The 26,001-nt window shown below is 36.3% G+C and overlaps 2 protein-coding genes and 1 pseudogene across 4 annotated transcripts; 2 read left to right on the top strand and 1 right to left on the bottom strand.

The window, feature by feature from the left end:
- Positions 1–3,087: 3,087 nt before the first annotated feature.
- LOC120209276 lies at positions 3,088–7,654 on the top strand. Its single transcript, XM_039208324.1, has 3 exons — positions 3,088–3,296; positions 7,041–7,149; positions 7,473–7,654. Exons 1-3 carry the CDS (start codon positions 3,285–3,287, stop codon positions 7,652–7,654), a joined length of 303 nt encoding a protein of 100 aa, XP_039064255.1. The 5' UTR covers positions 3,088–3,284.
- A 4,786-nt stretch (positions 7,655–12,440) lies between these two features.
- LOC120209312 (myelin transcription factor 1-like) lies at positions 12,441–15,573 on the top strand. Of its 3 annotated transcripts, none has more exons than XM_039208359.1 (3): positions 12,441–12,534; positions 13,074–14,377; positions 14,444–15,573. In XM_039208359.1, the coding sequence occupies exons 2-3, from the start codon at positions 13,371–13,373 to the stop codon at positions 15,441–15,443; spliced, it is 2,007 nt and encodes a 668-aa protein (XP_039064290.1). In that variant the 5' UTR covers positions 12,441–12,534; positions 13,074–13,370; the 3' UTR covers positions 15,444–15,573. The 3 variants fall into 3 exon arrangements, with proteins under 3 accessions (XP_039064290.1, XP_039064305.1, XP_039064297.1); XM_039208374.1 differs by having other exon boundaries at positions 12,442–12,534; positions 13,074–14,318; positions 14,412–15,573; XM_039208366.1 differs by having other exon boundaries at positions 12,442–12,534; positions 13,074–14,349; positions 14,416–15,573.
- A 1,370-nt stretch (positions 15,574–16,943) lies between these two features.
- LOC120209286 lies at positions 16,944–23,638 on the bottom strand (annotated as a pseudogene).
- Positions 23,639–26,001: the final 2,363 nt, after the last annotated feature.

Raw genomic sequence — 26,001 nt, 5'->3', positions numbered from 1 at the left:
GGGCCTTTGGGGAGGTCCCGAAAAATTACCCACGTCATTCACTTGTGCGCTCACTTCTTCTTGTAGTGTTGGGCAACAATCGGTTGGGTGGTTTGGCATCGTACAAATCCCACATACTTTGGTCGATCTGTTTCTTCCTGCAACAAAGGAATTAACAATATTAGTTAATTTATCAATCTTATTTTCCAGTGAAATGGTAATTACCTCGTGAACCCGACAGCTAGGTTCACTCTTGGTGCCAAACTACTGAGAGTTGGTTGTCATCGATGAAATTAACTCTATTTCTTGGTTTGATGTCATGTTGACGAGAGCTCCCCCACTAGAAGTGTCGATCATTTTTATCTCCATGGGAAACAAACCTTCATATAAATATTGTAGAAGTGTCTATTTGGTCAATCCGTGTTGCGGACAGCTCGCACATAGCATCATGAATCACTCCTAGTAGTCGTAAAGTGACTCCTCATTCTTTTGTTTAATTTCTAGGATCTTTCGCCTCAGTTCGCTTGCCTTCGCTGCTGGAAAAAACCTGTTAAGAAAAATCCGATTTGAATCAGCCCAAGTATTTATCGAATTTGGTGGTAAGTAAAATATTCATTCTTTTGCAATGCCAAAAAGAGAAAATAGAAATGTTCGTAATTTAATTTGGTCTTTGGATACTCCTTGAGGTTTCATGCTTGAACAGACCAAATGAAATTCGGCTTGGTGTTGTTGCAGACTTTCGCTAGGAAGACCGTGAAAGGTCGAAAGTAAATGTATCAAAACCGTCTTGAGTTTAAACTGTATTTCTCCTTGAGGGAAATCGATGTAAAGTGGTTGTTGTACCGCAGGAGCTGTAGCTAGTTCTCGGATAGTTTGATCACCCATTGGTTTTGGGTGTTGTACGTTGTGTGACGAATCTGCAATGGATATGTTATCGGTTTCGATTGAGTTGGTGGATTGCGAAGAATTTGTTGATTCCTCGTATGTGGCATCAGTTGTATCTTTGGAACTTGCTTGTTCTTGTCATTTCTTTCTTTTCTCCCGAAGTGTTTGACCGTGAATTCGTCTCACTCGTGCTTCGATTTCTAGATCAAATTCTTCTAATGTGCCAGTAATCTTCTTGGTCATAAATCAAAAACAAGAAAATTAAATCAATAATTCTTCCAAATCCCCGGCAACGACTCCAATTTTGTCACGCGTCGTTATTATGTCAAAATAAATAGCCTTAATATCAATAAAATAAAAAAGAATAAGTAGAATAGTGAGAGTAAGGGTCGATCCATAGAGACTAAGAGTTTGATGATTTCATCGCTTTTGATCTTACTTCAGGCGTGATTTGTAAAAGAAATTAGAGGTGAGATTTTGAAGAGTTGAAGTGAAGAAATAAAAATGATTGAAATAAAATAAAATAGTATACAAGGACCAACCCCTGTAACTTATTTTTTTCTCAAATGAATCGATAATCTAAAATCAATTTTCAGATCTCAACTCTTTGTGAGTTAATAGCAACAATCGCTTATTAATTCAACGCTTTTGAATTCTGGAAAAACCCGACTCGGATTTTATCGTCTCAATTGAGAATCTAACCCGATTTCAATTTCCCTTAGCGGACCGCCGCTAAGTGTGTTCATAGGAAGTCGAATGTGCCACAAGCCGATCCTTCCTCCCAACTATTAATCGAAACCTAAATTCAATTCCAACGTGCACTTTCTGAAATGAAATCACTTTGATTGTAAAAAGATGGTCGATTACCGATCCTTGATTTCTAAAAGCTGGAAATGTAACCCTTAAGGGTATGAAGCGCTTTTCGATCCTCACGACTTAGAATCGAGTAATTGCTTTAGCATTTGGCTATGAAAAACTTAGTTAAGCATGATTGAATTCAAGTTTAGTATTTTAAGAAAGTAAACTAAAAACTTGAAAATGGAAAAAAACTTTTATAAAAACTTAAAGAAATAAACAATAGTTGAATGAATTCTGAATGAAGACATTGATGATTAGAGGCTTACCCCAATGGGGTATTTATAGTCCTCAAAAAAACCTAAAAGATAACATTTAAAACTAAAAAGATAATTCCTAAAATAAAAATAAAATAAATCCTAATTTGAATTCAAAAATCCGACTGAGTCTTTGATCTTCACGCCACTGCTAACTGGATCTTCTAGAAGCTACTGATTGGGCCTTCTAGAAGTTTTTGACTGAGCGCCATGTCACCTACCACGTCATCACCCGTCATCTGCCACATCAGCTGTTGACTAGATGCCATGTCGGGTGTGTCATGCCCCAAGTCGTGCCCACTAATCCGGCCATGAATCCAGAAAAATAAAAAATTATACCATTTCCTAATCAATGAGTAATTAATCATAAAATAATATATAACTTAAACACTAATCAGTGACCATGTGTCGATTACATATAATCCCCATGAACACATCCTATGTATGATCATCGGCTACCACATGTTGGTACATGTGATCTCATTCAATATCAATGTTGTTACATATAATCAGTCTACACTATCATTTCCTAGGACGTCTAATCAATATTAATGTCACGACAACTCACACCGAACAGAAACACCATAAATAATCATATAATAGAATACGAGGACAATAACATATTTTTCTTTTAAAAAAAATCAGATCAATACCATCAGAACCACCATCTTACTATCATCTTATCGTTCACTTTACCAATCAATAATTTTCATGACACGTTAAGGAGAACTCTATCCATTCTTCTTTTAGCTATGCTTTTTTTTTTAATTAAATGTTGATAATTTACTTTTGAGGGAGGGATATTACTAATCTATACTTGAGAGAAGCCGAAGGGTATGTTTCTGTATCTAGAATGCTCATTCTTTTCTGCAATTTTTTCGTGTAGCTCCCGAATCTTCACAAATTGTTGTCAGATATTTTGGCTTTGTTAATAGTATCTTACCATCTATAAGTTGTTTGTGCATGTTGATGGAAATCTATGATCATTTTTTAGGAACATAGCTTTTTTTCATTGAAGGTCTGAGGGTTCAGAAGGGAATTTAATATAATGGCTATAACAATCTGAAATTTCTAGTTCCGCAGACATTATTCTCCTGGATCATAAATTGTTTTGTTATTGATAGCTGCTTGGAATGCTTACTAATTGGCTCTTCCCTACATTGATTACTGGTTTGAGTTTAATGAGATGCTTATTTTCAGGACATTGAATCAGTAATTAAGGGAAAATTTGATGCTGTCCTCGACACCATTGGTGTGCCCGAGACGGAAAGAATCGGCACCAATCTTTTGAATAGAGGCGGGCACTATATGACACTTCAGGTAAGAGGTGGAACCTCATAATAATTGTTACTCTCAGAAGAGCAATCTCTTCTTCAAACCCTTTCTTGTTCATTTTTATGGCTACACAACAAGAATTACGGCTCTTTGAATCGCTGGAGTTCGCCGCCTGGATTTTTATCCTAGCCTGGTGCAAACCCTTTAAGAGCCTGTAGACACCCGTTTTTGTCCGGGTTTTTTTTATCGTTATTTTATTATTATTATTATTATTATGTTTATTAATTACATATTACAATTTTTGCAGGCCAAAGGCCCAATCCCGGAGCCCAACAATCAACCCATCAGATTAGGGTTTCAAACCCTAAATCAGATTAGGGTTTCAAACCCTAAATCAGATTAGGGTTTCAAACCCTAAATCAGATTAGGGTTTCAAACCCTAATCCCCTAAATGATCCAGCCGCCGCCGCCAGCAGCAAGTGAACAGCCGCGCCGCCGTCACTGTTCCGGCCCGTCTCGCTCCACTCCGATGGTCCAGCCGCCGTTCCCGCGCCACCATCGTCATCTACAGTAAAAAAATCAATCAAACAGCAACCCCATCAACCCAAATCAGAAAAAATATATATCCAAATTCTAAATAAAAAATCCCTATAATCCCGAAAATCCGGGATTCAATCACCCTAAATCAACAACCCATAATTTCCCCTATTCCTAGACCTCATCATCTCAACCAAATGCAGGATTAAAGCACATGCAGTAGAGAAAGGAGGGATTGGGGGGTTGAGGTTTGAAAAAACAGAAGGAATCCGAGAAAACAAAAAAAAATATGAAAAAATAAAAAGAAAAAGGAAAGAAGAGATTACTTTTCGTGATACCTCTGCCGTGGGCTTCGCCGAGACCAAAGCTAGGCCACCGCACCGAAGGTAAACAAAAGGGGTTATCGTTTTTGGTTTAGGGTTGAGTGTTTCAAGGGTTTTGAGCGATTTAAACAGAGGATAGAAGGAGAGTTTAGGGTTTTATTCGTATAACCCCGTGGCCATCGATTCACGGTGGCCGGGGTTTTCTTTTCTCTTTCGGCAACAAGAAAGGGGATTGAGGGTCTTTAGGGGTCGGTTTTGCTCCCCATGGCCACCGATACGGTGGCCGGGGAGCCTCTGTTTGGTTGTTGCGGCGAGGGAGAAAGGAGAGTAGAGAAAGGGAAAGGAAAGGAGGCTGAGAGAGGGGTGAAAATGATTTAGGGTTCGGTTAATAACCCTAAAATGGGATTATATCCCAGTTTCAAAAACGACGCCGTTTAGAGGTTTCCGTGTTTTCATATTAAGGGGTAAACTACTCTTTTGGTCCCTGTTACTTTGTAACCGCACGATTTGGCCATGGAATGAAGTTTATATTATTTCAATTTGAGCCTTTATCTTTTCATTTTTATATTTTAGTCACTATCCTAGGTTATAACATTTTTGTTTATATTTGGTTCTGGTTTCAGTATTTATAAATGTTACATCTTCGCCACTGATTTAATATTTCATGTATGTTTCTTTGATATTCGAATCTGGCCATCACATTTATAAATATTTTATTTTAGTCCTATTAATGTATGTTATGTCATTTTTGTGGATATTTGACTTTGGTCCCCATGTTTGTAATAGTTTCATTTTAGTCACTAATTTCGTGTGTTGTGTATTTTTGTGAATGTTTGACTTTGGACAGAATATTTATGTATTTTTACATTTTAGTCACTGTTGGGTATTTGGTTTAATTATTGCTCAGTCCCTCATGCTATATATCATACTATTTGTTTATGTTCGATTCTGGTTTTAATATTTACAAATGTTTCATTTCAGTCACTGAATGTTACCTTTCTTTATTTTAGTTAGTATTTTTAATTTACTTTGTTTACATTATGGTCAATGTTTTAGTATAAATACTTTAGGTAAATTTATTGTTTGCCCTTACGAATTTATGTTTTAATTTGTTTTAGTCCCTTAATTACTTATTTTTGTATTTTATTTTAGTTTGTAATGTTTATTTATTTTTATTTTAGTCCTATTAATGTATGTTATGTCATTTTTGTGGATATTTGATTTTGGTTCCAATGTTTGTAATAGTTTCATTTTAGTCACTAATTTCGTGTGTTGTGTATTTTTGTGGATGTTCGAATTTGGCCATGATATTTATGTTTCTTATATTTTAGCCACTGTTTGGTATTTGGTATAATTACTGTTTGAATCTTTAAGTTTCTGTTTATTCTAAAATTGACCACTGATTTTGTTCTGTTTTATTGTAGCCATTGATTAATCTAGTTTCTTTATTTTATGTTTCTGATATTGTAGTTTCAATTTACACAGTTTAGTCACTTGTCTATAAAGCTTAGTTATTTTATTTTATTTGCGTTATGGTTTGCCATGTTTGCATGTTTACATTTTAACCCATGTTATATTATTGCACTCATATTTTACTTTGGCCACAATGTTTGTATTAGTTTCATTTTAGTCATTGATTTTTGTATGTTGTATATTTTGGCTGATGTTCAAATTGACTCTAAGATTTGTAAATCTGTTTATTTTAGTCACTAGTTTGCATTCAGTTTAATTACTATTTTAGTCCCTACGTTTCTGTTTTGCTATTTTAGTCTTTTAATTTTCTATTTTTCTGTTTTAGCCCTTTAATTTATTATTACCATGTTAGTCATTGTAATTATTAAATACTTACTTTTTGGCCATTATATTTTGGGTTGTAACATTCTTTTAATCCCCTATGTATGTACATTTTTCATGTTATGTATTTATTTGTACCATATGTAATTAAATATGTTTGATTTTATTTGTTGTAAATATTTATTTCACATATTTCTATTTCTATTTATTTCCATTTTTCTTTATTTAAATATTGTCCAAATACTTGTAAGTACACGTATGCGTAGAATGAGCGTGGAAAGTATCACTTGGTCGAAGTGGTGCGATCCGATACGGCATTTTAACGACATAGGAACTTGCAACAAGTCGATTATATTTCACTAATTAATTTGTGCAAATGATGCAATGTGTGTTATATTAAATAGTAATTTATTTTATTTTATGTAAATGTCAATTTCAAATTTTGCATTTGTATTCAATTCACATTTTAGTTAATCAATTTATTTTGTTGTATGCAAACATCAATTTTATTTATATTCGATTCACATTTTATCAAGAGGGAAATATTCTTTATGGATGAGAAATAGTCGAGTTAGCTTTCCCGATGGAGGATTGCTAATTTCGAGATTTCTTTTCGAGTTAAAGAATTTTCTCTAATTATTTAATTCGAAGCAAATTAATCAACGTTCGATAAATAGATCATATTTTAACTTTATATTTGATTTATAATTTCCACCATTTACAACGATGTGTAAGCGACACAGTACCAGTTTTGGGCGTTGTGGGGGTGTTTACCCTTCCCCGCACGTAACCGACTCCCGAATCCATTTAAATGAATCTTTGGTAACGCAGACCGAATCTTGTCTTAAAAAATGATTTTTCTTAAAATTGTTTTAAAAGACGTTTTTAGGTATTCGACCTACCTAACCCAAAGGTTGATGGCGACTCTTTTTAATTTTATTCAAATCAATTCAAAATCACCCACATTTTTTTTTTCCAAATTAAAGTCATAATTGTTTTAAAAATAATATTTAATTATTTTAAAAAAAATGGTTATGACAGAGCCTATACCGGCTTTGCTAGCAGCGAACTTAGTTTTATGATTTCTGCAATGTAATTATCAAACGTTTAGCTGTCTATTACTCCATCGTTGTAGGGAGAAGCAGCAGCGCTGAGCGACAGGTATGGACTACCAATCGGGCTGCCTGTGGCTACAGCTGTGTTATGCAAGAAAAGGATTCAATACAAATCTTCTCACAGAATAGGTGCATTGTTTATTTGTCTTCTTACCCTCAATAAAGATGCCTGTGTTGCCCCGTAACAGAAATATCGCCCTACGGTCCACGAAAGACATTTCAACGCATGTTGTCTTATACATCTTTCCTGCATTTTGCCATTTTAAACATGTATACCGGTGAAAGACCAGTATCCTGAGATTTTCTTCTTCAAGGTTTTGATGTCGTGTGCTAATAGTTTGAAGATTTCAACAAATCCATGCCATGAAATGCCGCATTTTCCAAGTATAGATTCGTATCCCATGACATTAATGATCTGCTGCCGAATCTTTTGATCACTTGGTGTTTTGTAGAATATTCATGGATATACATGAGAGCCGACTCGGAAGGTTTGCACGAGATACGCAGATTGTCGGAATCCGGGAAGCTGAATATACCGGTCGAGAAAACATTTCCGATAACTCAAGTAAGAGAGGCTCATGAAGCTGAAGATAAGAAAGTAATCCTTGGTAAAATAGTGCTGGAACTTGACTAAAGCTGTATATAACGTCGGAATCTGTAAAATCTCGAGCATAACCCTTTATTATTTATTATAATCATTTTCCTGAAATTTTATAGTTGAACAGTTGGGATCATAAAATGAGAATTCAAATTTGGTGCTTTATTGAACCATCTAAATTTGTTTTATGTTGATCACTAGGGCTTGGACTGCCGAGCCATGGTTCAGACATCAAACCGAGTGATCACGAATCATGGGTCCAGTCCAATCACCTATAAGGTGTCTAATAAGCCCAAAGTACTTATCCCTGGCATAGATCGTAGCCCAAACAAGCTCCGCTTCCCAACTCATCACCGTCTTGTAATGGTAGCAACGAGTGACTCAAGCTTAGAACTTTTAAAACTATAAATTTGTAACATTTAAGTATAAGATTTTCTCTGTGTCCAAATCTGTAACATTTCTCACCATGCATAGACATAGACACTAGTAGATTCCCCATGTGTCCAAATCCCATATACTTTTGGATCAAAATCTTGAAATATCAATTATGAACCAATATATTAGTAGCATTACAGTTGTCTCCACAACATTGAATTAGGGCTTGGTTTAGAATGCCAAATCATCTACTTTAACCCTAATTTTCTTTTAAATTTTTTATTGGAAGGAATCTTACCAGCCTTTAAGCACCCAATATGGTTCTTTTGTCTCTATGTAATTGATTTGGTCAAAACCCCGAACACTCCTTTTTAAGAAAAACGCTTAGACCCTCATGAGTTTTGGCAGGCTTAATTAATTAACTAGAAGCTATAAATGACACGTGGGTAGCCCCACAGAACAAAGGCGTTGACGTGGCAAATAGGGGGTTGGCTGAATTGGTTGGAAAACTGGGGTGGTCCTTCCCACACCAAATGGGAGCTTTTAGACGTTATGTTAAATTTTCGGGTAAACTACAGGTTTAATACTTAAACTATTAATTTTAGTCCGTTTTAGTATTTAAACTTTCAGTTTTTGTAAAACCATACCTAATGTTTAGCTTTTATTTCATTTTAGTACCCGTTCAAAATTTAACTTTATGTTTTGAAAAATATTGAAAGTTTAAGAACTAAAACGGATCAAAACTGATTATTTTGGTACTAAAATGAAACAAAAACGAACTTTTGGTATGGTTTTGAAAAAAATGCGTAATTTATCCTAATTTGTTTTTTAAAACTCACGCGCTGCTCAAGTGCGAGTCTCGATGGAGAGCGTGGGGAGAGGTCCCTCTTCTGATTCTTTCAGCAGCTCATGGTTTTCGTACCCCCAAGTTCTTTTTTTTTTCCTTGATTTTTGTCCACGCGCCTCCCAATCATTATACATGTAACAACATGAATTCTTTTGGAAAAGAATTTTGGTCCTTAATTGATGTGATAAAACCCAGAGAATTACAATGCATTCGGTAGGGTTAAAGAAAGTCATGCACAGACAACAGGAAGGCGAGTGGGTGAAAAATGCTACTCCGTGTAGTTTAATTGAATGGCATGCATTCATCATTTTCATCCCAGCTCAGCCCACGTGCACATCTTCTCTTCATTTTCATTTATATCATAAAAATTCCACGAATGATAGTACCCCTTTATGGTTTCAACCCCATGTGCACCCACATAATTTCTGACTGGGGAGGGCAATTTAATTCGAATTTGGTAGGTTCTTATTCGATCTGATTTGATAAGGAAAAAATCGAATTTGGATCGTATCTGGTCGAATCTTTTAAGTGGGCGATCGGATCGGGTCTGTTTAAGATGGAGATGAAAAAAATGTATTCGACTCGATCCGAGAATAATAACGTAATTTCTTTAAATATTTATTATTTTTAATTAAATCTTAACTTATACATGTCGAGTCTGATCGGATCGAATCTATACTCTAAAAAATGGCGTCCGTCTGTCGACAAAAACCCAACCTTTGCCATCCCCAATTCCCACCATTGCCACTTCTGTTTTCACCGACTCCACACCAGAAAACGGCTACCTTCACTGTGAGTGTGTGGAGTGGAAGGAAGAGGTGGGCACACAGCACATGCACGTTGATTCATATTTCCAATGTGTGTGTATATATATATATATATATATATAAGTTTAAGTTTAATAGATGAGGAAAAGCATTGAGATAATTCTTTTCGAAACAGTATCAAAATTGTTATCAATATTTGATAACACGGGAAGCATGGATGGATCCACGAGACTGATAAGATGTTCGTAACACGACATTTTAAAATTATAATATTGTGACACGTATTTTAATTAATTAAATTCATTGTACTAATAATATTATAATTTGATTTGATTTGTTCAGAGATTATTACGTATGTTGTATCTAATGATTCTTCTTTTAATAATACAAGGCTGGGTCTTTCTCTTACAAGTCTTAGAAGAGACTTTTAACGAGGCTCGTTTCCTTTTAATATATATATTTGACATGAAATGATATATAATGACATAAAACAGTAAGACAAATACGTTCAATTATTCTTTTCATAGACTGCAATATGAAGTGAATTGTTAATTAATACTCAACTGAGACTGAATCAAGATTCCAACCACATCAAAACATTTTTTCATAATTACCTTCTATTCCCATATTCTTCTTTGAAAAATAAATATATATAAAACATTTATTATTTTTGATAAATTAAAAAAAATATTCTATCAAGTGATGACACATATCACTACATAAATAAAAAATTAAATTATTAAATAGAAATTAAAATCAAATTAAATGAATATGTAAAAGATAAGGACTAAATGTGTAAATATATTATTTTTAAATGTTATGTTAATTTTTTGGTTAAATATTAACGACATGTAACTTAATGTTATTGAAAATGTTTAAATAAGTAAATGGTATTGAACAAAAATTAAGAATCAATAATAAAATAAAATCCTCAACAATTAATTGGTCAGGGATGTAAGTTACGATAAAAATATTTAGGCTTATATTATAAATAGGATTAATTATAAAATAAATATTTAAATTATAGTGTTTTTTATAAATAGGTGTTTAATTTTTTTTAATAATTCAAGTGTTTAATGTTACAAATGTTATCACTTAGGTGTCCGGACCTTAACTACCATTAATTTTCTTCGTTAAGTGACACGAGTGATATTTTGGTAATTTTTTTTAAATAAATATTATAATATTTGTAAAAGCTTTAATTTCTCTTAAATTTAAAAAAAACTAAATCCTTAAAAATCATAAATCTCTAATCCTAACGACCGTCGTAGCCTTTTTTGGCCACGATTAATCATCGAATTGTGTGAGGTCACGATTTTTAACCTAGGTTCGCAGGGTACAAAATGTTGATCAGTTGTCGATTAATCGCGATTTCATAAGATTATTAATCGTTGTATGAGGTGAGGTCGGGTGAAATTTCATCAACAATAAAGGACGACGACCGACATGAGTTTATAGTTTGAAATAAGGATTTTCAAAGTTTTAGGCTATTTTGAAATTTTTATGTGTTTTTCTAAAATAACTTTAATTCTTTTAATTTTAAATATTTTTTAATTACCAAAATGTGACATGTGTCACTTAAAAGGAGAAAATTAACAATGTCTATGACCTGAGCATCTAAAGTGGTGAATTTTGTAACATTAGACATGAATCATTAAAAAAAAGTTAGGGCACCTATTTGTGAAAAGCATTATACTTTGGACTTATTTTATAACTAAGCCTTAGAAATAAGTATCTAAAGTATACTTTCTTTCATTTTTCTTTCATTTAAGTATCTATTTTTTGTCAAAATAAGTACCTAAATTTATATTTTTGTCAAAATAAATACATAAATTTATATTTTTGTCAAAATAGGTACCTAAAGTATTTTGGTCAAAATAGGTACCTAAAGTATTCAATTTTTTTCATCCAAGTTATAGAAAAGTTGACATGTGATACTAGTTAAATAATACTTAGTACTTAAATGGAAAAATTGAATACTTTATATACCTATTTTGACTAAAAAGATAAGTTTAAATACTTATTTTGAAAAAATATTTTAAATAAAATATATATCTTAAATAATTTTTTTGATATAAGTTAAATATTTATTCATATTGTACGAGTTTATATGTACATGAATAATATTTATTGAGTTATTGACTGATGCATAAATATAATTAAAACTATTCTTTATCATTTAAATTTTAAACTTTAAAAATAAAAAATCATAAAAAATATAAAATTATCTATTTTATTTCCATTGACAAATAAATTATCTATTTAAAAATTCCATAGGATTGACCAATCCTTAAGGTAACGTTGTAGATGTGGAGAGTACCAAACTTTGTTGAGACTTGACTTCAGTTCACTCTCAGCCCACCATTTGTTGCTTTGGTCCCCTTTTAGTAGGGATACAACGGGTCGGGTTCGGGTCGGGTATTGGTCTCCCGTCCCCGTTTAAAAAATTCATACATGTTCCCACTTAAAAAATCATGGGGATTTAAACGGGGATCCCCATCGAGTAATCGGAGAAAATTACGAGGAAACGAGTATTCTCGTTTAGCATAAACGATTATTTAAACGGATATCGGGCCGAGTATATATATATATTTTAATTTAAATTAAATTCATTAATAATATATATATATATATATATAATTATTTTTAATATTTATCGGGCCGGGTAATCGGGGCGGAGATTATCAAACTCGTCCCCATCTCCGTTTAGCATAAACGATTTTCCCTGTCCCCGTCCCCATTTAACATAAACGGTTTTTTTCCATTCCTGTTTAATTCGATTTTCAATTTTCCTCGTCGGGTTCTAATTTTTTTTGCCACCCTTACCTTTTAGTGACCTAAAACAACAAACTTCCCCCAAAAGATTTTCCCTAGAAAAATTTAAGGCTAATATTGTCATTTCACCTAAAAAAGAGAAAAAGAAAAGAGTTAATTACATTATATATCCCCAAACTATGACATTGATTTCAAATTAGTCCTTAAACTTTTAAGTATTTCAATTTCATCCCAAAACTATAGCTCTCATTCTAAATTAGTCCTTAAACTTTTAAATATTCCAATTTCATCCCCAAACTATGAATATCATCCTAAATCAGTCCCAAAAAATTTTCATCTTCAATTTTATCCCCAACTTCATCCAAATATGTAATCCACATCAACCATAGTTTAACCTAATTTTTTTTCTTCAAACATATAATAATATAATTTGGTCTAACGATTTTATTAACAAGAGATGTAATTAATATATACGTATAATTTAGGGTTAAATTGAAATGTTCAAAAAGTTTGACCAATTTAGAATGAAAATCATAGTTTGTGGATGAAAATGAAATGTTAAAAGTTTGAGGACTAATTTAGATTGATAGCCATAGTTTAGAGATGAAATTAAAATATTTAAAAGTTTAGAGATCAATTTAGAATAAGGGTCATAGATTGGGATGTATGATGCAATTAACTCAAGGAAAAGAGAAAAGAACATGCTAACACCCATGCTCCCCATCGGAACCAGAAAGTAAAGCAAGCTTACACTTTGCTAAAGACAAAACACCAGTTTCGTCCTCTTCATAAATAAAACCCTTCTCTCTCTCTCATATTAACCCTTCAATCATCACTCAACCATCGAACAAAGACCCCATTATTCTCCTCATGTTCATCCATTTACTAGACTAGACTATCCACAAACCAAACATCTCTCTCAAAAACGTTTCTTTTTTAGGTTTGCTCTTCTTGCTATGTAAATGGTCTTATCAAAGCAGTAAAAATAATGGATCTTGAGAGACCCCATCGAAGTAATAGCATCAAAAACAGTAGCAGCAGCAACGCAACAAGCGAGCTCTTCATTTGTTTCTCATCACGTCTTTCTTCATCTTCAATGAAGCTCCCTTCAAAATCAATCCTTAGTCCCGGTCGTACAAGGGAGCCTTCACAAATCTCTCTCTCTTCATCGCTTACCAGGAGATTGAAAACGAACGGTAGCATGAAAGGTGGCCAAGCTTCACCGATGTTCCCGACCAACGGCAAGAAGCGAGGGTGTGCTTTTGAGAACCCTGAACCTTCTTCCCCCAAGGTTACTTGCATAGGTCAGGTTAGGGTCAAGACAAAGAAACAAGGCAAAAAGTTTAGAGCTTGCGGATCTACGAGAAGAGGGGAAGTTAGTTTCAGGAAAGTGGAGGATGTCAACAATGGAGGTCTTGATGCAAGTAGCTGTCAAGGTCATGTTTTGAGCAGCAATAAGAAATGGGTGCAATTTCCGATGACCATTTGTGAAGCGTTGAGGGCGTTTGGGACTGAGTTCAACTGCTTCTTGCCTTGTAGGTCTTCTTGCATGGCTAACCATAGGGACAAAGAGGAGAAAGCAAGAGGGTCCGGTGGGGGTTCTTGTGGGGCTGTTTGTGCAAGGTGGTTGGTGGCTGTGCAAGAAGGGGAAGGGGAAGGGAAAGGGAGGGAGATTGAGTTGGTGGTCGGCGGTGGGGAAGATGATGAGAGAAGTGAAAGTGGTCAAAGGAGGCATGTTTTTGAGGATATTGTAACAAGTGATTCTGGTAATAAAAATGTTGGTGATGAAGATGAGAAAGGAGGAGAAGCGGCAAGGGTGAGTATTTGTATACCACCCAAGAATGCTTTGTTGTTGATGAGGTGTAGATCTGATCCTGTTAAAATGGCTGCTCTTGCTAGTAAGTTCTGGGAAACTCCATTGCCAAAAGATAAAGAACACCAACAAGAAGATGAACAAGAGGAGCAAGAAGAAGAAGAAGCTGGAAATGGAAGTGATGAGAAAGATAAAGAACAACAAGATGAACAAGAGGAGCAAGAAGAAGAAGCTGGAAATGGAAGTGAAGAGAAAGAGGACCTAGAGGGTGATGCTGTGGAAGTGGAAAAAGAGGAAAGCAAAGTTGAATCTTTTGAGGAAGCAATTGAACACCAAGAAGCTAGTGAAGTTAGTGAAATGTTTGTTTCTTGTGCAGCAACCGAGGAACAAGAAATCACAGAAACTGAGGCTGAAACAGAGGCAGAATCTGCTTTGGCAAGGGATGGAACTGATGAAGTAGAAGAAGAAATTACGGGAACAAACTCAAAAGAAGAAACAATTATAGAATGTCAACATCAAGAAGAAGAAACTGAAGTAAAAGAGAACCAGGAAGAATCAAAAGAAGAAACTTTACCCCAAGTTTCATTTGAACTTGACAAGCTTAATGTTGAAGAGCTGCAAGCAAATGAAAGTACAAGTGTTGAAACAGAGGAAGAGGGTTCAACTTCAACCGTGGAGGATGAAGAAACAGAGACGACCCACGAAAGATCCGAATCCGAATACCCGGAAATGAAAGAACCGGACCCGGAAATTGAGTCAAAGGAAGGTCAAGAGAAGATATTGCCAGATTGTTTACTGTTAATGATGTGTGAGCCAAAGCTGTCAATGGAGTTATCCAAGGAGACTTGGGTGTGTAGCACGGATTTTATCAGGTGTGTACCGGAGAAGAAAAAGAATCACCAACAGCAACAGCAGAAATCAGAAGTCAAACAAAAGCACAGTCGAGATCAGTCCAAAGAAAGGAACAGCATTGACCGTAATCCTGCTCCTATTTTGTTACATCCTCCTAGGTCTTCTTGCTCTTTCCCAGTAGCTCCACCGATGGTTACGGCGGCAGCAGGCGGCGGCTGGACTACGATTGATAAGAAGCTTGTTGGGGGTAAAGGGTACGAGTCGTTTATTCTCACGCGCTGTAAGTCGGAGCCAAGGAGGTCCTCCTCTAAGCTTGCGCCAGATGCTTGCTTTTGGAATAATATGAAGCTTGAGCCGGCTGCACTCGGAGTTGGTGCGGCTGGAGTTGGTTTTTGATTAACCGAGTTTTATGAGATCAGTAAAAAAAAAGTCTTTGGGGTTACTTTCTCTGTTTTCTTCCCTGTTTTAGATGCAGTAAAACTGTAAAATCTGTAGTTTTGTACAACAGTTATATTTTACTCGTGTATTTTTTCACTTTGGATGAATATGTGACATGGTGATAATGATGGCTGGAAGGGAAAGCAATAGAGTGACAAAGGATCCAACGAAGATCAATTTTGAGCCGTTAGATTGGTTTGATGGGTCACACAATGAAAAATAAATGGTCTGAATGATTTGATGCGACATGCGAACAAAATTATTGAAGATATGATGTCTTTGGTTGGGTTAGGATGTTTTCAAAGGCTCCAAATAATTTGGGGTCCCAGTCCCCAATGGGTTCAATTTCATTCCCCTCTCTCTCTCTCTATATATAAACACATACTAAGAGAGTCCAAATTTCAATCTGAAAAAACATTATATGAGAAGATAACTTGGAATATAGATTATCTAAGGTATAAATTTCAACAGATGCCATTGCATCATAGTTGAGCGGAGTTTTGGATTAGCATGCAAATTGCAATGTCATCACCGGGTTTTTCTTCAATATGGTTTCCCACTTAATGTATTTCTGTGACCAAATTGAAGAATTGGTAAACATTAAAAAGCAGCACAAAAGAGAAGACTAACATTACAGACAAAAGTTAGTGTAGTGGAGGCTTTTATGGAAAAGGAAAACATTTTTTCTCTTTGATTTTATGAGCAAAAAGAGCACAGACATGGAAAATGCTGATGCAATACACTGTAAAAATGTGTTTCTTTTGCAGATACGATCATGGATCGGATCCTAGGCTTTGTTTTTCCTACTTTACTGCCTTTCATCATTTTAAGTGATTCTACTAATCTATGTTACAAGCTCCAATTATCTCTCAATCATCCAATAAACGATCATTTCAAGGTTAAAGCACCTGGCAGGTCCATCTACATAGGAACCAATTCAAATTAGTCCCTTTACTATTAAATGGATCAACTTTGTCCTGCTGAGACAATAAATGTCATTTTCTTTAAACAATCAATGTTAACTCTATTAAAAAAATTTCATAGTTCCTTTTACTAGTACAAGGACTAATTTGATCCAGGACTGTTCTGAACCAGTGCCTAATATAGAGGGTCTGGCCACGTAGTTTCACCTAATTTTCAATTATCAACACAATTGGATCAGTCAAATTATTTTTGAATAGCAATGTCATAATACATCTCAAGTTCCCAAAGACATTCAACAGCATATTGATCATAGCTCGTAATCAGTTCACAACCATTAATTTTCAGTTTCCAACGATCTCTTGATTATCATTGTTGTTTCTAGTATAGTTTAGCACACATTATTGTATTGGACAAAGGCACAAAGCAACCCTTAATTAACAGAAACTAAGCTGCATAAGATAATAGACAGGTACATTAAGCACCTGTAACCTGCATTATCGTATTATATATAGAGAAGTTATATTTTGCAGCCCTTAAATATTCCCTACATTACATTCTTCAAATTCATTGTCATCAAATCGATCATAAGAACAGAATAAGAGATTAGACAGCAAGAAAGTAACTTGGAAGAAATTCTATCCCCAAGCAAAGATTGAAACATATCAAAGGGAGCATCAAGGAGAAAAATGGGGGGAAGTGCTTACCCCCAAAAGCCTACTCAATCTATAGAGAGGATGTAGACATCAAATTTTTGCTCCGCCCTTCCTCCGTCTCGATATCAAAGAAGTCCTGAAGTGCAATCATGTTAATGGCGCTCGACTTCAAGCTTTTGATTGCTTCAGCACTTGCCAAGGCTCCATCAACGGTTGTTATTATAGGAACCTTGTAAGCAAGGGCCATTCTCCTCAATTCCCGACCATCAATCTGATCAAGTGCATCAAAAGAGCTCGTGATAACCATCAACTGGATTTGTCCATTTGCAATCATATCACCAGCATGTGGCCGCCCTTCGTGCAATTTCAGCACTCGTTCAACTGGGATACCTTTTAGTTCAAGAAAGTGAGCTGTCCCGGATGTTGAAACGATATGGAATCCCAGCCCCAAGAAAGCTTTTGCGATTCTTTCAAGATAGGGCTTTGTCAAGTCATTTAAGCTGAGGAAAATTGTGCCAGAAAATGGTAGCCTCTGCCCAGCAGCAATCTGAGCTTTTGCAAATGCTATTGCAAACTCAAAGTCAATGCCCATCACCTCACCGGTACTTCTCATTTCAGGACCCAGCAACACATCACAGCCTTGGAACTTCTCAAATGGCAGAACAGCTTCCTTAACTGACACATGTTTTGGAGTCACCTCTTCCGTAAAATCTAGATCATTAAGTGACTTTCCCGACATAACAAGAGCAGCATATTTAGCAAGTGGGTGCCCAATTGCCTTGGAAACAAATGGCATGGTACGTGAAGCACGGGGATTTGCTTCAAGTAAGAAAACATCAGTGGAAGCTGTGATTGCATACTGACAGTTCATGAGTCCGCAGACATTTAGCCTCTTAGCCAGTTTTGTAGTCCATGACCTTATAGTGTCTAAGCAAGAAGATGCGATGGTTTGCGTGGGAATTGAACAGGCAGAGTCACCAGAATGGACCCCAGCCTGCTCAATGTGCTCCATTATGCCTCCAATCACCACATTACCATGTGAATCAAGCAAGTGCGTCGACATCAATCTCGATTGCATCAGATAAGTACTTGTGTATCAGTACGGGCCGCTCTGGGTCCACCTCAACAGCATTCTCTAGATATGTCAAGCTTTTCATCATTATATACAATCTCCATTGCTCGGCCACCCAATACATATGAAGGTCGGACGACTACAGGGTAACCTATATCTTTAGCAATGGCAAGAGCATCGTCTTCACTTTGCAATCCCTCCTTTTGGCTGCTCAATCTTTAACTCCTTCAGGATTGCATTGAACCTCTCTCTGTCCTCAGCTGCATCGATGGAATCTGGAGATGTACCCCATATGTGAACATGTCCAGCTCCGCTGGCAGATAAAGGCTGATGCTTATCTAAGCAATTCTGGATAGGTAGAGCCAGCTTAAGCGGTGTTTGACCTCCAAACTGGACAATGATGCCATCAGGTTTTTCTAAATCAATTACGTTTAGAACATCTTCAACTGTCAGGGGCTCAAAGTAAAGACGATCACTGGTATCATAATCAGTGGATACAGTTTCGGGATTTGAATTCATCATGATTGTTTCAAATCCAGCTACCTGCAAAGAGGAAAATCACGAAAAAGAGATTGGACAGAAAAAATCAGTAAATTTATCAAAACACTGAAATCTCCATAAATAGCTTCAGATTATTGAATGTATGGAAGCATAAACAGGAAACAGCGAATGCAAACCTGAAGCATATGATGTATGGCACCAGCAGTAGTCAAACTCAATCCCCTGACCAATACGATTCGGTCCACCACCCAAAATCAGAACCTTCTTCTTTACGGTAGGAGCTGATTCACACTCGAAATCGTAAGAGGAGTACATATAAGGAGTGTTGGCCTCAAACTCTGCAGCACAGGTATCAACCCTCTTATATGCCGGAACAACTCCCAAAGATATCTGCCTTTCCGGACTTCTTCCTCTGAGGACTTAGTAGCAAAGGCTATCTGCTTATCACTGAAGCCTCTCTTTTTAACTTAATAAAATTCATCCTTTGTCAGATCAGACAAACTTCGGGTCAAAAGATACTGCTCCACATCAACTAATTCTTTGAATTGAGTCAGAAACCATTTGTCAATGAAACTCAGATCTTATATTTCATCTACTTTCATCCCCTTCTTCATTGCAGCATACACAGCATAGATTCGTTCTGGGCTGGGGACTCTGAGACTATACTTCAATTGATCCCAATCCCAGCCAAGCTCTTTAATGTCGGCACATCCCCATCCAGAGTAGCCGCATTCCAGTGATCGAACTGACTTCTGAAAGGATTCCTGAAATGTACGGCCTAGGGCCCTGGATTCGCCAACAGATTTCATCTTCGTTGTCAATATCGGTGGAGAACCAGGGAATTTCTCAAACGCAAACCGTGGGATCTGCATCATTCGGATAGATGAAAAAATTTAGAAAATAAAAGAACTTGTCAGGTGATAATATAAAATCACATGCAAGTAAACAAAATAGTGGATGCTAACTCAATCCCGGCACAAGATTATTCCTCTCAACAAGGCAATTGAAACATACAGATTAATAGTCTAGACTATTGTTCCTTCTACAAGATGCATCATCCTGCTGTAATCGAGTGATCTTAACTACTTTTAAACAAATTCCTCACCTTAGTCACCACATAATCGATAGAAGGCTCAAAACTTGCTGGAGTCTTCTTGGTAATATCATTAGGAATCTGATCCAATGTGTATCCAACTGACAACTTAGCAGCCATTTTCGCAATAGGAAACCCTGTAGCTTTTGAAGCCAAAGCAGCACTTCTCGAAACTCTTGGATTCATCTCAATGACCATAACTTCACCATCAACGGGTTAACGGCAAATTGCACATTTGAACCTCCACACTCAACACCAATCTCTATAATAATCTTAACACTATAGTCCCTCAACCTCTGATACTCCTTGTCGGTCAACGTCTGCGCCGGCGCCACAGTAATCGAGTCCCCCGTATGCACTCCCATTGGATCAATATTCTCAATTGAACAAATGATCACAACATTATCGGCCAAATCCCTCGTGACTTCAACTCATATTCTTTCCATCCAGCAACGATTTCTCAACTAAAACCTGGGATGTCAAACTAGCAGCTAAACCTGACTTACAAATAGCCTCGAATTCTTATTATAAGCTATCCACCCCCGGTACCTCCTAAAGTAAACGCCGGCTTATGATCAATGGGAACTCCCCGATTTCACTAGCTATTTGGATACATTCATCTAAAGTGTTCCCTATCCCTGAAGGTGGAGTTTATGTTATGGACTGGATTTACTAGAGAAGAAATATTGAAGAAGAAATAGGTTTTAGAAGAAGAAATAAGAGAGATTACAAAAAGAAGTTTTCATTCATTCATTTCCTGAGCCTCCCATGCTCTACAAGCAGATAATTTATTTAGTTACACTTATAGTACTGCGAATCTAGCTATGTCAGCTGGCATTTACAATAACAAACTCATAACAAAATGGTTTTGTTTCATTTCTTCTTTTCAGCAGGTATTAGCCATCTGGTCTGGCTTTCCAACGTTACTTGAGTCTTCCCAACCTGCTCCAGCTCTTGGTAATATCCTCACCTGACCATCACATGTTTTAATTCCCAATTCGTATTTCTCAATCCCTAATTCATTTTTTGAATCCCCAATGCCCTTCGCTTCATGCTTCTCCTCCTCTCTCCCAACCGTGACAATTCCTCCCCCTTTAGACGATCATTGTCCCCAAGGATCAATATCGAATTTTTGATAGCAAGACCACAAAATCCTTCAAGTTGCAAAAGAAGGAAGTCCATCCCAACTAATTAGCCATTGCTTGTAACCAACAACACCCAATATCACATGGATAAAATGATCCCTAGGATGCACCCTCGAAACATGTCCCAATCTCATCAATTCAACCTTGGATAAAATCACTTGTACAATCCATTTAGGCAACTTATTCGCATTGTTCTTTAACTCAGTAGCCAAAATCGCACCCCTTTTAGTCTTCAACTTCTGCCTCCAATTAACACCAGAGTACTTGGGATCAAACTCATTAAGTGCATTCAAAGTAAAGAAAGACTTCTGGTTATTAACATCAACAACACTCTGAATTTCACACCGAGCATCTATCTGCATATCATTATCAAGCTTCTAGCTTCTATACCTATAAGCAACAAAAGCCACTTCGTCACCTTCATTGAAAAACGAATTTAGCTCATCGAAACTAACCTTATTGCCATGCCTAACTAAAACCTGCTGTGAAAACTTCTGATTTATATCATTTTTCTCTTCTGGAAGTTGGGACAAATCATCCTTCGCAATAGCCAATGAGTCATCAAGTAATTTCATAGTTGGTTGGGTCTATGTTAACTTGCCAGCCAGGATGCTAGCCTCTTCCTTTACTTCCCTCAACTATCGTTCAATCTGACTTGGTAGACTGACAATAATCAATTGTCGTTTGGGCCTCTGATAGCTTTCTAGCCATGATGCTAGCCTCCTTTTTTTTCTTCCCTCAACTCTTGTACGACATTCCTCAGACAGCCCACCTCAACAGTCTCATCAAGCAGATTCTCGAATTGAAAAAAACAATTACAGCAAGGAACTCATTGCTATCAATCCTGATATCCTCTACATAAAGAGTTTCCCAATTTTGAGCTGTCATAGCATTGTACTGAAATGGAACAATAAGAGCTTGCACTAATTTGCCAAGCAACCTGTTGACTCAATCCTTGTTTGAGCAGAAACCACATTGGGGAAGCACGATTCCAGTTATGCATAGCTTAGGAGGCCTACCAGGTCTCTTCGAGAGATGTTGGATAAAAATAGGCCATTGAAAACTATATAGGATACTGAAATACAATATGTGTTCCCAACCATGTGGTAAATCATTTTGTCTCCATACATAATTGGTAGCTTCTTAAACTGATAAACACTAAGGTATCCTTGTAAGACTTCAACATATCAGTAAAAGTTGTCTTCTTGGAAGCTAGAGATGCATAAAAATTTTGTGTTACAGTTCCACTACCTTCTAAGCATACCTCAAGGTCATTCGCAAAGACTTGAGCCAACCTCTGAGTTCCATTACTGAGAGGAGTAGAGTTATATGTAGCTTAGTATGTTATACACATAAGAACCAGTCTCGCTATGTGTAGTATAGCAGCTTATAAACCCCCACATATGTATAGCTTGAAGGAATTCATTTCTGTATATAACCCACCATTTTATAGCGAGCAGAACAATTGTTGGTATACATCAAAATTAATTTCTCTTTTACACACTCAAAACGCTATCAAATTGAACCATCTTCCATCTCATCAACAAAAGTCGAAACAAAAAAGGATCAAGATTTTAACATGTTTGTTGACATCCCTAAACATCTTGGAACAATTTTCTCTAAATGCGGATAGAAGTATAGTTGGAATTATTTGAGTTACCCAGAGAAAAATCAACTATGGAGGGCGTAAAAGTAGCAATTTGAACTGATATAAGCAAACATGTCTTCTCAAACAGTGGAAAAACTATTAAGGGTTGCTTCACATGGCATTTATGCTGCAGGAGCTCAACAGCAAGAACATCCGAAGGGGTAGTTGCCATTGAATTGATGTATGCTCCAAAGTTGTCTGCTGGAAGCTCTACCAAGACACTAAATGTATCCAAAACACTAAATGTATCCAAAACATCAATAATTTCTTCTGTTTAGGAAGATTAACACCAAACAACGGACGTTTCCACTTAGTTCAGATAGTAGCCATTCTTGTCTTTGTTCTTCAGACAACTCACGGTAGAGATCAGTTTCCAAGTGTTGGGTAATGGCTTCCAGCACATTTGTATGGCGGTTAGACTCTTGACGATTGTTAAGTCTAACAAGTGAAAGGCCAAAAGTTGAAACTTGCCTTAAGAAATCAAGAAGACTTCCATTAGCAATTGATCGGTCACCTCAAAAACAAAGTGATCTATAATATAGTTCAAGAGGTTCCAGAAACTGCTCAATGTTGGTGAAAATTTCTTCATCGGGAATGTCAGAGATACCATGAGATAATATTGGCGAGACCTTTCACGTGTCTGATACAACTTATCACTAACATCACCAAGAATAACACGGTAGGGTTCATTTGGAGGAACTTGTTTGCAGAACTGTTGATGTTTCCCCGATATCAGTTTGATAGATCGAATGAGACTGGTGTTCTGATACAGCCTTAAATCAGCCTTCATGGTACTAGTGATTGATGACATTGCATCAATTACTTTTGTTCGCATTTTATCAAACACTTGACACCCACCATTTGTGCCTTCTATTGCAGCAGGTAACGACCCCGTTTCAGGGCGTTTTGGTCTTGCTCCACCGTCGTTCCTGTCAATACCCCCAATATCTGCTCTACGTAGCTTTGAGTCGTATCATCCTAGCTTCCAACAAACTAATACGTTTATCTTGTGCCTCCCACCACTTGGGAGGGTTGGTTTTATCATTTGCTGTTGCACTGTTTTCTTTAAATCCTCAATTTGCTTTTTGATGGCAGAGAGATCAGTAGATTCGACCATGGTTAGGTTCTTCTTTTGCATATCCAATCTACAATTTGCCAGGAATTAAGGCTCCTGATACCAATTTGTTATGGACCGGATTTAGTAGAGAAGAAATATCAAGAAGAAATGGTTTTAGAAGAATAAATAAGAGAGATTACAGAAAGAAGTTTTCATTCATTCATTCATTCCTGAGCCTCTCATGCTCTACAAGCAGGTAATTTATTTAGTTACACTTGTAGTATTGCGAATCTAGCTATGCCAGTTGGCATTTACAATAACAGATAAAATGGTTTTGTTTCATTGTATTGGCCAATCTGGTCTAGCCCTTTCCAGCGTTACTTGAGTCTTCCAACTTTCTCCAGCTCTTCGGGTGATATCCTCACCTGACCATCACATGTTTAATTTCTAATTCGTATTTCTCAATCCCTAATTCATTTTTTGAATCCCCAATGCCCTCGTTTCGTGCTTCTCCTCCTCTCTCCCAACCGTGACATTTTAATACCTATATTTTTCATAGCTTGCTTGAACAAATCACTGCCTCAGCCTTTTTTATGGCGCAAGCTTCGCTCCTATTAACTCCAACGTCGTATGTCTCCAAAACCTGAATTTCGCTAAAGCCACGACGAGGTTCAAGGCGGTTTGGCCCCATTATCGGTAAAAGCGCGTCAGGACGTTCTTTCTCGAGGACTTGTTCGACTAATTTTGATGTCATGGGAGTTATGTAAGTCCGATCAGTCATATCTGGATCAATCATGATGGTTTCCAGGTTCGATTTTATAAAAACAACATCAAACCCTTCTTCCCTTAAATCTTGCAAGCTTGGGTACCGAGTAATCGAACTCACAAGCCTGACCGATGACGTGGGACCAGCTCTGAGGATCATGATTTTTTAAATCCGTTCTTTTGCCTAGTTTGAGACCCTTCTCTTCCATGGAAGCGGTGGAACTCGCTCGGACGGACATGCGTTTGGCCAGCGTGGGAGAGAGGCTTCATTTCGGTGGCCATGAACGGTGGTGAAAAAAGTTACAGTTGGGCTTCAGATTGGAGGATAGGAAGAAAAAATGAGGGACATAGGATGGGCTTGGAGAAAGAAGAGAAATGATGAGTTAAATAAGAAGAAGAGGTTAAGCTTTTACAGCAGCTCATCATTGTTCTTCTGCTGAGTGTAAGATGGAAATGGTGCGGTGCTCGGAGTGAAGTGAGATACTACAAAGAAACTGGAATGTGACAAAGGAGGATTTAACTAGGGCTTTCTTTTACGTTAGCTTCAGTGGCTAATTTAGAACGTTACGATTTTATCAGGTACGTGTCTTTATTCTTTGTCATGTTAGTTTATAGATGCCTTGATTTATGTAAAAAGAATGCTCTTGATCAATTATACCCTTTTTGGTTTTAGTCTTATGGTAAATTAAATAGACTAAAATTGATAATTTATGTATTAAACACGTTAAGTTTTGTAACGGTGGATACTAAAATAAATGAAAACTAAACATTATGTATGATTTAAAAAATGTTAAAAGTTTAGGTACTAAAATAGTTCAAAATTAACAGTTTATGTACTAAATGCATAATTTACCCTGTTCATTTCTTATAGGTTTGAAGTTTACATCAAACTTTTGGTTCTTTTCTTCGATGTGTATAACAGTGAGTTGATGCCACCGCAAGTAACTGAGTTTCTTCGATGTCTGTTATTTTTACGAATATAATGTTGTTGCCTTGGGAATATGCTTGAACTAAGTTTGAGAACTAAAGTGTCATATTTTATGTAAAGTTAAGAAATATCGGAGTATCGTCCCATTCGTTCTGTCTAGGTTCATCTCTGCAAGAGAGGATGAAATTGAAAATATATGAACTATGGAGTATGAATTTGACACTTTCTAATCGAGACAACAATGTAGAAATGTGGCATTGATGTATGAAAAGTGGACCGAGAGAATTTAGATGGTGGAAAAGTTTAGTTATGGAAAATGTTACGAACCAAATGCATCTAACTCAGTAATACAACAAACCTCGATCACGTCAGCACAGGTGGTGAGGAATAGTACGTGTGAGATAAGGCATCTCAAGGCTTTATCGATTTAGTCAGTTATTACAGTTAGTTATATATAGGCAATAGAGGATAGAGGCAGAAGCATGAAATATTTAGGCAATAGAGGATAGTATGTTTTCTATGGTTGTAATTTTCTTGGATTTTTTTAAAATTAATTATGTCATTATATGGCGAATCATAAGAGATAAAAATAAAAACTAACAGTCTGTAAAAAAATATATAGATTATTGAATTTATTTAATATTTAATATGTTTTTTTATTAAAATCGAACTGCTTTGAGTCTTTGTCTATAGAGAAATTGTTGAAAAACCCACATGGGCTGCTAGTTAG

Source organism: Hibiscus syriacus, unplaced genomic scaffold, assembly GCF_006381635.1.
Source record: "Hibiscus syriacus cultivar Baekdansim isolate YM2019G1 unplaced genomic scaffold, ASM638163v2 tig00000655_pilon, whole genome shotgun sequence".
Taxonomy (NCBI): Eukaryota; Viridiplantae; Streptophyta; class Magnoliopsida; order Malvales; family Malvaceae; genus Hibiscus; species Hibiscus syriacus.
This window is presented reverse-complemented; position numbering and strand designations above follow the sequence as displayed.